The sequence below is a fragment of the Gekko japonicus genome, unplaced genomic scaffold, assembly GCF_001447785.1.
Source record: "Gekko japonicus isolate JY-2015 unplaced genomic scaffold, Gekko_japonicus_V1.1 scaffold5243, whole genome shotgun sequence".
Taxonomy (NCBI): Eukaryota; Metazoa; Chordata; class Lepidosauria; order Squamata; family Gekkonidae; genus Gekko; species Gekko japonicus.
Window position 1 is genome coordinate 31,701 of NW_015168198.1, and position 14,568 is coordinate 46,268.

General features: G+C 46.3%; 1 protein-coding gene across 1 annotated transcript; it reads right to left on the bottom strand.

The window, feature by feature from the left end:
• Positions 1-5,846: 5,846 nt before the first annotated feature.
• Positions 5,847-14,099, bottom strand: LOC107113652 (SH3 domain-binding glutamic acid-rich-like protein 3). Its single transcript, XM_015415003.1, has 3 exons — positions 14,042-14,099; positions 9,010-9,177; positions 5,847-6,044 (listed from the first exon to the last, which is right to left on the bottom strand). Exons 1-3 carry the CDS (start codon positions 14,087-14,089, stop codon positions 5,943-5,945), a joined length of 318 nt encoding a protein of 105 aa, XP_015270489.1. The 5' UTR covers positions 14,090-14,099; the 3' UTR covers positions 5,847-5,942.
• Positions 14,100-14,568: the final 469 nt, after the last annotated feature.

Here is a 14,568-nt window from a genome sequence, read left to right on the forward strand (position 1 = left end):
CTGCAAAAGCACTTTTGAGTGTTGGGCTATCTTTCAGAAACGTAAGTGATCTCTGGTCATCTTAGCAGTACTTTTTCTTAACTGATGAGCTCGAGGAGTTCATTCCCTGTGCTTTGAAAAGAGGGGAAGCTAGAGGAGTAACTTTTCCAGTTGACTTGTGCTTTCTGCCAGAGATTTTGTATAATCTTTTGCACTTTTTAAAAAATTCTCAGTAGTTGACTATCCTAATTTACAACTGCTTTAATCTACCAGGATCAGAAACAGGGTAATTTCTGGGCCGGTTCGTGCTACATGGTTTCTGTATATACGGGCCTTGGCATCTCTAAGGACATGCTTAAGCGCACTCAGTTTGGATCAGATCATGCACTCCCTTGTCTTCTCTTGGCCACGTAAGATTCTCTTCTCCACGTCGCAACACGTTTCTGTAACATCTAAATTGGGCTGCTGTGGCTACTCTTTGCCTCTCAACCACAGCTTGGCAAACCAGATCAGAATAGAATCAGCACTGGGGGAAAGGCCTTGCTAAATTTGGAATGAAAGCCCCTCTCTTTGTAACTGACGAACGTCCAGTGAATGGCTGGCTGTGTTTTTGTATCTGCCGTGAAAGATTAAAATTTTAAATTAAGCATACTGTCTGGACTCTCCTCCTGAGATAGTACGGCTTCTCCCAAACAACAATATGTCAGAGGCAGGGGAACAAGTCGGAAGCATAAAACTGCTCCCAGTTGCCAGCCGTTCTAACACAGGCAGCTTGACCATCTCAAAGCAAAAGTACAAAACTCAGAAAGCAATTTTGGGAATTCCCAGGACAGTGACATCGAAGGACTTTGCTAATCTCTCTCTTCACTGTCCTGTTTTATAACAACAACAAAAAAAGGTGAGATTGCCTTATCTGTTAACTTTTGCTGTATCGTTGGAATAAATCAGTTTAAATATGGTTTGCAAATATGATTCCTGCTTGCCTTTTGTATTTTCATTTCCTTTTGATTGAAAATGGTTTTTGATTTCAAACATGAACGTTCTCTTAACAACCCAAAGCAGCAGCTGTATCTTGAGTTGAAGTATTTTTGAAAACCTTGAAACCCATTCCAGAGGGGGTAGCTACGTTAGTCTACTTCAGCACAAAATGTACTGAGAGTAAAACTTGGCCCTTGATTAGGATTACTCTATATGCATCACTCACTCCTGGAATTCTAGAATTGGGAACCTCAATAGACCATGTACATTACCAACTGGCTTTCCCCCGTAGCAGCCAAATCTTCTATCAGAAGGTCCTGTTGTGGTGGTTTTGATTGGGTTAGGATGGTCCCTTATAACACGTCACCGATTTCTGTCTCTGCTAGATTCTCGGCTGTCCGTGCCTGCCCATATTGCAAACGGGGGGCAATCCTACTGGGAAATGCACAAGGATCTTGGTGGGACAGTCTTATCAGCAAGGCAGAGGATGGATGCTCAAGCCGTTGGTTTACCTGCTTCCTGCTATGTCGTGTAATGCATGACGTTCCTTGCTGATTGGGGAGCTCCAACTCTCTCTCATCACCAAGGCCAGTCTATATTTTCTGGTATGTCCCTGGTAAAACACTGTCCCTGTTTGGGAAGATGTTGAGGATTTTTTTAAAAGATGTGATAGTATGCTTAGGCTTCCATCCCAAATGCCATGTAAACTCTCTCTATAATGCAAGATGATGGATATATCTTGAATTGGAGATGTAAATTATGAAGTTCAGGTATCTATGAAGCAATTTTAAGTTAGCTGGGATGCTAATAGAAAAGAGTAAGAGTCCAGCAGCACCTTAAGACTAACAACATTTGCAGTAGGGTCTGAGCTTTCGTCAGTCACTGCTCACTTCTTCAGATTCCAGCCTGAAGAAGTGAACAGTGAGTGACTCACGAAAGCTCCTCCCCTGCCATGAATTTTGTTAGCCTTTAAGGTGCTGCTGGACTCTTACTCTTTTCTACTGCTGCAGACAGACTGACACCAGGCTACCCATCTTGAGCTGGGATACTAAAACACCCTCTTCAGAAGCCAGTGCAGAACAGGCTACGCTGTCTCAGGACAAATGTACAGCCAGCAGAGAAGAGGCTTCAAGGACTGTGTAATAATGGGGAGGGAAGAAAATACATTCCGCTTTGGCTTGAGAATTAGAGTGTGAGGGTATCTTTATGACCCAGTTTTTGCATTCCCCCCCACAGTTGAAAGATCGTAACATCTACAGAATGGCACTTTACAATTCCCCATTGCAGACTCCTCACAGAACGGCAGCTTCTTGGTGTAGACAGAATTATTAAGCTAGTTTGTTTTGTGGGACAAGTATTCCCTCTGTTACAGTGGCTTTTGCGATTCATGGAAGGAAGCAAGATTTTCTTTTCCCAAGTGCTGAATTTGGATGTCAGCTGTAATCCTAATGGTTTGCAGATCCAAGTAGCGAGTGATGATTCTTAGTCAGGTTCTACTGCACCCTTTACACCCTCGAGAACTGATAAAGTGGTAAAGTTGGTCTGCATATGAACATACGAGAAACCATGTTGGATCAGGCCAGTGGCCCATCTAGGCAAACACCGTGTCATACAGTGGCCAAAAATACCAGGTGCCATCAGGAGGTCCACCAGCCTTAAGGCTCAGGAAGAAGGGGTTAGTTCTTTTTCATTAGGTGGCAAATATGTCAGGGCAATTAGCAAAGCTAGATTAGAACACTTCTTTTGCTAGTTTTCTATACAAAGAGTTGCTTTTTTGGGTTTTTTTGGTACGGAAGAACATGCAGTGTCCACGTGGTCCCACCTTCTGTCTGAAGTGGTATGCACCAGGCACAGAGCAGCTGCCTTCATGGGTTGAGGTTCCCCCCCAAATCTGACGAGTCCGACTCCTTAAACTGTTATTTTTGATCAATTCAGGTGGGTAGCCATGTTGGTCATGCATGCGCACGAAAGCTTATACCCAGACTTAAACTTTGTTGATCCTAAAGGTGCCACTAGACTTAAACTTTGTTCTGTTTTTGAGATTTGCCAAATTAATTGTCTTCAGATGCTTTGGGTGCCTAACCCCAAAGACAGCATTTGGCCTTTCTTTAATTCCTGTTTTTTGTTTTTAAGAACCGAGACAAGTCTTCTAAAAGTTTTGTTTCTTTTCATAGCCTTAATTGTTGCTCTTAATGGTTGGCTGAGTGGGGTTTTTTTACATTCCCAGTGATCCTTCCAGGTTCTGAATTGTCAAATCCCTAATCACAAGATGTTTTTGACTTCCCTCATTTTTACATAAACATTTCGCTAGCATCTCAGATTTATTACAGGTTGTTGCTTTGGGTCTTTCTGTTTAAGTTAGCCTTAATCCTGAGAATCAAACGAAACCACACAACCCACATTTTCAACCTTCTGTAACACAAGCTGCACATCTGCCTCTAATGTCCATTGTGTTATTTCATGTGAGGTGCAAATAAGAATAAAGGTTTCTATTTGGCATGCACCCGAGCTTGATTTGTGTTTTGTTTTCTGTCTGTAACCTGCAGTAAAGGTAAAGGTTCCCTTGCTCGAAAGCCAGTCGAATCCGACTCTAGGGTTGCGGTGCTCATCTCTGTTTCCAAACCGAAGAGCCAGCGCTGTCCGAAGACATTTCCGTGGTCATGTGGCTGGCATGACTAAACACCAAGGCGCACAGAACGCTGTTACCTTCCCACCGAAGTGGTACCTGTTTATCTACTTGCAATTTCTTGCTTTCGAACTACTAGGTTGGCAGGAGCTGGGACCAGAGACGGGAGCTGGGTCTCGAACTGCTGAACTACTGACCTTCCACAGCCTGCAGTTCAGCGTCTTAACCACTTGAGCCACTGCAGTACTTCCGTGCTTTTCTGGGGCAGTGGTCTTCAGCCTTTCCAAACTTATAGCCTGAGAGCTTTATCCCAAGTCAGACCCTTGGACTTTTCTGATCAGTACTGCCTGCTCTGACGGGCAGCAGGTCTCAAGCAGACAAAGACATCCCCCAAACATCTGCGGAGATAGTTTAGAGATGTCAAATGTTGAACGTGGGAACTTCTTCATGCAAAGCTGGGTCACACCTCCAAAGTAAGACACATGATGTGAGACTATAAGGAAGTGATGCACTACGTGTGTCAGAACAGGAATAGTACTTTATAAGACCATCCTAGCTTTGTAGTATGATACACCAGAGCTTTGCTCACTCTTATGGTACTCTCTTCTTTTATCCCGGTACTTCTATTAATACTAAATAAACAGTTCCTTGACAATGAGCAGGTGGCAAAGTCTAATTACTTCATATCTTTTTAAGTCTACCTAGGTGTGTCTTCCCTGCAACCCAAGATGGCTGTGGAATTCTTTGACCTACCATAGGTCTGCGCATAGCCCAGTTGTAGGTCGTGACCCAGCAGTTGAAGAGCAATGATCCAGTTTTTTTCCAGTATGCAAAAATTTGCAATATTGGCTAGTTTTAGCTTTAGGACGAGACCAGTCTGATGTGTGCATGAGAGCCTCTCCATTCCCATCACTGCACATTACATCTACTCTTCCAGCACAAACTTGGTTGGGGCAAATGCACGTTGCACAATAGTTTATTGTACCTCCCATTAAAATCTAATCTTCTTTCCCCATTCTCTGATCACGAGAGTTAACAATAGAACTAATTTATACACAACTTCTGTTCCATGTGAAAATACAGGTTGGGGTTGCTGGGGATGGGCACATTTCATGAGATGGTGAGGAGGTGGGTGGAATGTGTGACAGGTCACACTTGCCACCCTTTGTCATGTGTGAGATCACTGATGCTTTTCTATTTCTGCGTACCCTCTGTTTTGGTCAGGTAAGATTGTATTTCCAAAACTGCTGTTCAGCCTCTAAGGGGAGGAAATACATTTCTGGTGAAAACCAAAGCCAAAGTTCACAGCTCTCATGAGTTCGTCTCACTTTAAAAAAATAGCACTGAAGAGAGACTCCATCCCAAGATGATGGAAGCAACAATGAAACATCGTCTACCCAGCAGCAAGCACTTTCTGCAGAATCTTGTTGGCGATGGATCTTGTATATTCATGCTCTTGAACAAGAGTTCAAGCATCATGCCAAGCAATGCTTTGCTCTAGCCGTAATTTCAGTGGTTCAGAGCTGCTTGTCTGCTTTCATTTTGGATCCACTGGGCGCTCCTATTTCTCTGGGGCAGGGACTTCGGGAGGCAAAGCAATGGCCATAACTATGATTCCTCAGTTGAAGCATCTCAAACTGCTGTTTGCAAACTCTCTTCAAACCTTGGTTTCCAATGAGTGAGCCAGCTTCGGCACATAGCTTAAGCTAAGCTTCTATAACCATGGTTAAGCATGAAGTCTGAATGGAGCTCATAGCCCTGTGGATGCCAGGCTAAACACACAGCAGCCTCTTGCTGTCCTGAAATAGGACCATCTAACGGGGCACCTAGCAGAGCTCTCTTCTGTCCAAACTCCACACACCCTTAAGTCCTTTCTTGGCTTACCTGAAAATATCAGACTCTGGATCAAATTTTGTGTCCCTCCCAACCTGATCATAAAATAACACTCTCTTTTCTGAACGCTTTTTATGCACTGTCCTAAGCAATACCTCTGAATGGATGACGAACTATAACCTGCAGGCAAAAAATACCCTTTATTAACATTGGCTTTTTATTAATATTCTACAAGAGCAAAAATATTCCCATCTTCAATGTTTTCTTTTTTTAAAAAAATAGTTCCAATACAGCAACCTCCCAGTCAGCCACTGAAGAAGACTGTGCTGAACTTCATTTCATGGAAAGGATCTTTGAAAGCAGCGCTGCATTCAGTGCCAAACGCCACACAAGAAGCGCATGGGGTGACCTGGAGGTTGTTTGTGTGGTGAAGTGCTTTTTTTTTCTTTTGTGCTTGAGGTGACTCTCTTCTGCATGCAAGGTTTTATCTAAGGCAACGGACACAGGACTGGGTGGCGTCCCCTCTTCAGATAGCGATCTCTCCCCTTGCTGCCTTCTCCATGGTTGCCATCTTCAGAAACTTCCCAACCTCTTCGTTCTCAGTTGCTTCGTACAGCATCCGGGAGTCCTAGAGCATGTTAAGTACACATTACTGGGAACCAAACCTTTTCTCCTACCCTCTCCCCACCCGAGCTGTGTTTTCCTCATGGAGCTAGATTTGCAACTTGGACTACAGCCACACAACGAGGATTCTCCCGTTTGCATTTATCACCAGCGCCACTGTAGACGCAGAGGGAGGTGCGCTGCCAATGGAGCTCCAGCACCATCCCATCCCAGGCTACAGAGGAAGGACTGCTAGTGTCTAGGACAGTGATGGCGAACCTTTTAGAGGCCGAGTGCCCAAACTGCGACCCAAAACCCACTTATTTATCACAAAGTGCCAACACGGCAATTTAACCTGAATACTGAGGTTTTACTTTAGAAAAAACAACTCATACATTAACATGATCCAAACAAAGTAAGGGAAGAAATCCCAAATGCTTTCATTTCCTTAAAATTATTTGGCAGAGAATTTGACACTTTAATGATGGTCTGGGCCAGGCTGGGGCGATGGCACGCGTGCCCACAGAGAGGGCTCTGAGTGCCACCTCTGGCACCCATGCCAAAGGTTTGCCACCACTGGTCTACGAAGCCACTGAATGTAATGCGATAAAGGGGATACCTTGCAAGACATCCCCTCTCCCTTGAGTACCATAGATACACACAGATGATGCTCTTCAGCTAGCAGTGTTGGGTGTTGGCGTGGCTGGCAGTTCAACTGCTTTTTGCCTTCCCTGTGAAATCTCATCTGCTCCATGGATTTTACAAGGACCCAAGAGAGAGTTTTCTTGGCACGTGCAAAGTCCCTGGCGACTAATTTTAGGGGCTTAACAAGACTATGATATTGATGTTCAGAGGTTTGATTAGAATCAAATGGTGATGATGCCTGGGTGAGGTGGGAGTGCCCACAGCTGGTGAGAAATATTTCCCAAATAAGGAAATATGGGTGTGTCTTGGACTGGCTGAAGAGAAGGGTTTCCATCCCAGGGGACGTATCACTGATCATGGTCCGAAAGCATTATCAGAGCCTGAACAGGGGTGGGCAGTATGATGGAATTAGCTGGCAAAGTATTGATGGTTGACTCAGTTACTGACATTCCATTTGCTCAGAACTTTCTAGAGACTTCTGGAAGGTCCTAAGGGCCTACCCTAATAATAATAATAAGAAATTTGATTTATACCCCACCCTTCACAACCCAAAGGTGTCTCAGAGTGGCTTACAAACTCCTTCCCCTCCCCACAACAGACACCCTGTGAGGTAGGTGGGGCTGAGAGAGCTCTTGACAGAAACTGCTCTTTTTCAAGAACAGCTCTTGTCAGAACTATGGCTTGCCCAAGGTCATCCAGCCAGGTGCAAATGGAGGAGTGGGGAATCAAACCCGGTTCTCCCAGATCACAGTCCGCGCACTTAACCACTACACCAAACTGGCTCTCCTGTGATTGGATATCATTTTAACATGGCATCGTCAAGATGGTGGGGTGCATGGTTCCCTCTAAGCTGTGGAGTCTTGTGAGCAAAGATTCTATTTTGTGAGCTACTGGTATTAAAGTTGTGAGCGAGCCGTTTGGCTGCTGCATAAACTAGCTTGCTCTGAGACCATCTTTCCTGGGTTAAAACAAAAATGTATGAGCTGGAGGCTAAAAAACTGTGAGCTAGCTCACACTAACTCAGCGTAGCGGGAACACTGGTGGGGTGTACTTCAGAAATGTAACACACCCAAGAGTGAAGCTCTCCTCTGTCTCATGTTCTTTTTGCATTCCTGATTGTCTATTTTGTTCTTTTCTACATTTCTGGCTCCTTGCAGACAGTATGAAAGAATGCCATCAAAATCTCCCAGTCTCACTATTGAAGCTTTGAGCATGTGAGAATTGACTGGTTTGTTTTGTTCATTTTGGAAAATCAGTAAGATTACTGAGAATTAGTCTTTGTATTATGCAGGGTGAGCTTTTGAGCACTGAGAATCTGGTCGGTTTAGTGGCCAAGAGTGCTTTCTATCTATTGCATTTGGCTCTCCAACTATATCCTTTTCTACAGTCATCCAATTTGGCCATGCCAATCCATGCTTCTGTGACTTCACAGCAGAACTACTGTTAACGCATGGGCTTTTCCCTGAAGACAAACAAGGACATTTCAACTGATCCAGAATGCAACCACCCAATTATTAGCAGGCGTTAGCTGATGGGAATACATCTCGCCTTACATCGGCTGCCAGGTCATTTCTGAGTTCGATTCAAAGAGCTGGTTAGAATCTTGAAAGCCTTCAGGGCTGAGTACCTGAAAGACCATCTCGCTCCGTGTGTCCCCATGACACCATTACGGTGGACTGGTTGCCATCTTCTGGTCGTCCACTCACCTAAGGTTGCCAGCTTGGCATGTACTGGCCTGTTCCTTCTCTGCAGCGGCTCCCAGTGCATGGAATGCACTCCCCAAGGAGGGACTGCACCTTGGAGGTTTTCAGGAGGCAGTGCAAGGCCGTTTTATTTGTTACAGCATTTAATATATAAGCTACAGGCACCCGGGGCGGGATTTTAATTCATTTTTAATTAATCTCACTGTTGTTTTAATTACAGATCGTAAATGGCCTTGAACCACAAAGGGAAAGGCAACCTATAAATATTTTCATTCATGAGAGGGAACAGTATTTTTAATATAGTATTGTTCCGATAACGTAAGAGTTTCAGAGATGCTGTCCTGGCCAGACAACCCTGAAATAGCAACTGTTAATTTGTCACAGACCACATTTTAGAAAGACGTGGGCTTCGCCAGGACCAGCTCCCCTGATTCGGTGCTCTGATAGGTCTTACACTGTCTGACGGTGGCTCCTCCTGCACTACAGTAAGCGGTGCTGTCTGGCTAGTTGATGGGAACCGATGTGGCCAAGGTTGCTGTGGCACACGGACCTTTGGCCAAACCTGATAACGACAGTACTGGCATCCAGGCAAGATTGCTCCACTACTAGATCTCACTTTTCTAAAAACAACTGACTTCTTACCCCACAATATTGCTCCCCGTTAAAGATCTGCGGTGGTATCGCGTTAGGGTTGCCGGCTTTGTCCCTCATTTCTTGAAGCAAACGTTCGCTGATGGACACGTCAACTAACTCGTACTTCATGTGGTTTCCATCCAGAATGCGAAGGACTTCCAGCTGCCTCTGCTTCACCTGGGCAAACAAATGCTCCTCTTTGAGAGAAGGCCTTCCAGGCGGGCTTGAAAACTTCTCCCACCATCACCCCTCTTTATGTACAAAATGGGGAAAAAATCCTACAGCCTCATAAGGTTGCTGTTTTGTTGAGAGTAGTTGGTAATTTTTTCACCCTCCTGAGGCTTTGGGGTTTACTTTCCTCACCTGTGTCCTCCTCCAGAGTGGATCTCCCTCTCTGTGTATTGAGGGTGTGTTTTCTTTATATGGCTTTTGGTTGAGTGAGTTTGGGGTGATGCCAAGTGGAGGAAAGAGAAAAGCAGGCTTCCTCGAGAAGGATAAACACAGAAAACACCGTGTTGAAATAATAAACACAATGTTCACATGTACTTATAGCTAAATATATTTGCTTTTTATACACAACATCAACTCTAGTGTATTGTAAACACTTTCAAACGACCACATCACATTTCAAACACTTTCAAACTAAGTTATATAACATGAAGAGTCCAACTGTCTTCTTCCTGATGGAGAACCAGAACAGCCATGTTTACATTGTTTGACTTATGCATGGGTAGATTCAAGAGCTGTGGTTCCAGAAAAATTTATGCCTGAAGATTTGTTCAAAACACGCAGGTTATGCCCAGGAGGCGTGTTGCTAGGCCTGCTTGCTAGCTGAATCACCTCATGGGGAAATACATCTACTAGGCTTGCTTGCTAAGCTGAATCATCACAGTGAGAAATACAAGCTGCCTGCTAGCTTTACCTGATGGATCATCACTTGGGAAATGTACAATAGGTTGCTGCATTGTTCAGTATAAATAACTGTACATTGGTATTTATCCTCCATCAGGAAGAAGACAGTTGGACTCTTCATGTTATATAACTTAGTTTGAAAGTGTTTGAAACGTGATGTTGTAGGTTGAAAGTGTTTACAATACACTAGAGTCGATGTTGTGTATAAAAAGCAAATATATTTAGCTATAAGTACATGTGAATATTGTGTTTATTATTTCAACACGGTGTTTTCTGTGTTTATCTAACTTAGCCGTGTTACCTGTGTGCTTGTTATTCCTTGAGAAGGAACCAGTCCTTTCACTATCAGATGAGGTGGCCAGGTTTTATATGCATATGTATGAAGACCTTTTTAAAAAAAATCCAAAATCAAAATGTCCAGAGGCGTTGTGGAATATAGGTCTGTCTTAACAGATTTACTCCAGGGTTTCAGTACACAGGAGCAGCTGGCTGTGATTTCATGGCAAAGCCTATTCTTTGCACACAGAAGATCCAAAGGTTCATTTGCTAGTATCTCCAGTAAAAAGAGCTAACTGCCACTGGGGAAAGATGTCTCTGGCTGAGACCTCAGAGAGATTTTGGCGGTCTTATGCAACACTAGATGGACCAACGGTCTGGTATTGGGCAGCTTCAGGCGCTCATACAATTGGGCAAAAAACCCCATAAAATAGAAAGGTCCAGTCTGGGACATTTCTATGTAAACCTCTAATGTGTACAATGTACACACAGCGGCCACTTATAACAGCAGTTCCTGGAGAAAGCAGAGCCTCCCTAATGTTAGTATCGCACACACACTCAGGGCTATAGAGAGCCAGTTTGGTGTAGTGATTAGGAGCATGGACTCTAATCTGGGAGAACCGGGTTTGATTCCCCACTCCTCCACATGCAGCTGCTGGTGTGACCTTGGGTCAGTTATGAGTTCTCTCAGAGCTGTTCTCTCAAGGGCAGTTCTTGAGAGAGCTCTCTCAGCCCCACCTACCTCACAGAGTATCTGTTGTGGGGAGGGGAAGGGATTTTAAGCCACTCAGAGACTCCTTTGGGTAGTGAAAGGTAAAGGTTCCCTTGCTCAGAAGCCAGTCGAATCTGACTCTAGGGTTGCGGTGCTCATCTCCGTTTCAAAGCCGAAGAGCCAGCGCTGTCTGAAGACGTTTCCGTGGTCATGTGGCCGGCATGACTAAACACCAAGGCGCACGGAACGCTGTTACTAGTGAAAGGCAGGGTATAAATCCAATCTCTTATCTTCTTCTATAGCAATCATTTGCAACTGGATCATTGCAAACAATTGCTGTATTTAGGCCCCGGTCACACGGGCCAGAAAATGCGGGGGGTGGGGGGGAAGCGTGGCTTTTTGCCCTGGAACAAAGTAATGCGAGGCAGCCCGATTAGACGTCCTGTCGAGGTCCCATGGTTAGGCGTTAGGTGCCAATCAGACGGCTAGTCTGCAGCACGGCAAAGAAGCAGCATGGCGCGTTCACACCGGCAATCATGCCGCGCCGCTTCTGTGGCAAACGGGATTTTTTGTTTGTCACACCGAAGTTTGCACATGTGCATGATCGTTTGTGCGCATCCTGTGGGGACTTTTAAAAAGTCCAGTTTGCAAGGGGACATGGACGGGCGCCGGATGCCACGGGTTTCCAGCGGAAATGTGATCAGACGCCCGCCCTTGCCCCGCGTTTTCCGGAAACTAGTACATCGTATGTAGTGGTCTTAGGTATTTATTTACTTCATTTTTTACTCTGCCTTTAAGAACATAAGAGAAGCCAAAGTTGGATCAAGCCAATGGCCCATCCACTCCAACACTCTGTCACACAGTGGCCAAAATTACCAGGTGCCATCAGGAGGTCCAGCAGTGGGGCCAGGACACTAGAAGCCCACTTGCCCCAGAGTTCCTATCTATACCTTGTGGCTAATAGCCACTGATGGACCTCTGCTCCATATGTTATCTAATTCCCTCTTGAAGCCGTCCATGCTTGTAGTCGCCACCACCTCCTGTGGCAGTGAATTCCATGTATTAATAACTCTTTGGGTGAAGAAGGACTTCCTTTTATCCGTACTAACCCAACTGCTCGGCAATTTCCTTGAGTGCCCAGGAGTTCTTTCTTCCTAGTGGGAACCCAAAGCAACTTAACATTGTTCTCCTCTCCTCCATTTTATCCTCACAACAACCCTTGTGAGGTAGATTAGGCCGAGAGAGTATGCCTGGCCCATGGTCACCCAGTGAGCTTCCATGGCACCATGAGCGCTACACCATGTTGGCTTTAGTGCAACGATACTGCAATACCCAACCATGTTAAATGAAAACAAGGGGTCCAGTAGCACTTTTAAGATGAACACTTACGGCAGCAGAGCTCTGACTCACAAAAGCGTCTCGTGCAATAAATGTTAGTCTTCCAGGTGCCACTGGAGATGTTTTATTCTGCTGCTACAGACTAACACGGCGACTCGGTGATTTGTGGATATGTCCTCTCTCTCTTTTTGTGGGTAAGCGGTAAGTCCTATTTAGTAAAAAGGTAAAGGTAAAGGTTCCCTTGCTCGAAAGCCAGTCGAATCCGACTCTAGGGTTGCGGTGCTCATCTCCGTTTCCAAGCCGAAGAGCTAGCGCTGTCCGAAGACGTTTCTGTGGTCATGTGGCCGGCATGACTAAACACCAAGGCGCACGGAACGCTGTTCCCACTGAAGCGGTACCTATTTATCTACTTGCAATTTCTTGCTTTCGAACTGCTAGGTTGGCAGGAGCTGGAACTAGAGACGGGAGCTCACTCCGTCATGCGGCACACTCGGGTCTCGAACTGCTGAACTACTGACCTTCCACAGCCTGCAGTTCAGCATCTTAACCACTTGAGCCACCGCAGCTCCCCTATTTAGTAAGGCTTGCGTCTAAAAAAATATGCATAAAATAGCATGGCATGTCTGCCTCTTTAAAGCACCACTAGAGTCTCTCTGTCTCTCTCTCCCTCCTCCTGTTAATGTATCCCCAGCCTTGTTTGAATGTGTTAATAGTTGCTGGGGGTAGGTTTGGGTTAGCCGCCCTATGCCATCCTTTCAATCTCCCCCCCCCCCTTCTCCCCAAAGTGTTACCCCCCCCCGAAGTCCCCCTCCTCCCCAAACTCCACCGTCCTCAGGCTTCACCCTCCCAAATCTCCAGGTATTTCCCACCGGAGAGCTGGCAAGCCTGGTCTAGGAGACATATTGTGGGAGAACGAACTTGAGGCTGGCCATACTATCTTCATGACAACCCACTAGGCTGAGAAGTTGTGCCAGCCCCTGAGTAAAACGGGGATCTGTCCCAAATTGTAGGATTACCCACACCCCCTCGGGACATACCTGGAGATTTGGGGGTGGAGCCGGGGGAGGAGGAGGTTTGGGAAGGGGCGGGGCCTCACCAGTGTATAATCCACTCTCTACAGCAGCCATTTCCTCCAGGTAGTAGAAAGTAGTGTGACTTTAAAGTCTTTAAAGTCCAGTAGTGTGACTTTAAAGACTAACAGAACCTGTGGGAGGGTAGGAGCTTTGCTGAGTCACTGCTCCCGTCTTCAGATACAGCTAGAACGGGAGTCCCTCTGTCCTATTTATTGGAAAGCGGAGTGATTTCAGATGCCGAAATGACACTAGCAGACAAATGACACCAGCAGGTGAATTGCAATCAGTGTTCCCTCTAAGCTGAGTTAGTGTGAGCTGGCACACAGTTTTTTAGCCTCCAGCTCACAAATTTTTGTCTCAGCTCAGGAAGGACGGCTCCAGGGCAAACTAATTGATGCAGCAGCCAAATCACTCGCTCACAACTTTAATGCCAGTAGCCCACAAAGTAGATTTCTTGCTCACAAGACTCCACAGCTTAGAGGGAACATTGATTGCAATAGCAGGCGTGATTGGATTTCCCCCCCAGGGGAACGGATCTTGGCCCTGTCAGAACGGGAGATCTCCAGGGGCCGCCTGGAGGTTGGCAAGCCTAGCTCCCGACCCTCCAACTCCCGCCTCTGTATTTGGCCGCGGGTCACTTTCCTCTTCTTGCAAGAGAGAGGCGGAGGGCGAGGAGGCACCTTTGTGTCCCCCCCCCCCCCTTTACGTGGCCCTGTTCCTCCGCCCTCACCTCTCTAGACCCCGTAACGCTGGTGTAATAGACCCGGATGCCGGCCATTTTGCCGCCTATCGGCACCTCGCCCCGTCACCGCCGCTGCTGCCCTTCTCCCGGCAAGGACACGCTTCCCGCCCGCCCGAGCCGCTTTCCCCCTGCGGTTGCCGTGGAAACCCAACCGCCGTAGCTGGTCGGAGGCGCCGCCTCACCGCCTCGCCTGCCGATTGGCCGCGACTGTTATCACTCAAGGGCAAGGCTCTCGCCCCCCCCCCCCCCCCCGCTCTTTTTTCTTTTTTCTGGTGGGGGAGGGAGGGCGCGGAACAAAAGGCTCCGGTTTAGGTTTTCCAAAATGGCACTTTCGTGTTCTGCTTTGTGGCTTCTCGGAGCAAACCGGCAAGCCCGCCCCCGCAGTTGTGATATGACTCTTCCGAGTGCCTTTTATTATTTAGCTTGCGGGGAAAGAAGTGAATGTTTATCAACGGTCCTTGTTCCAGGCTAGGGTTGCCAACCTCCAGGGGGTGGCTGGAGATCTCTCGACTCCC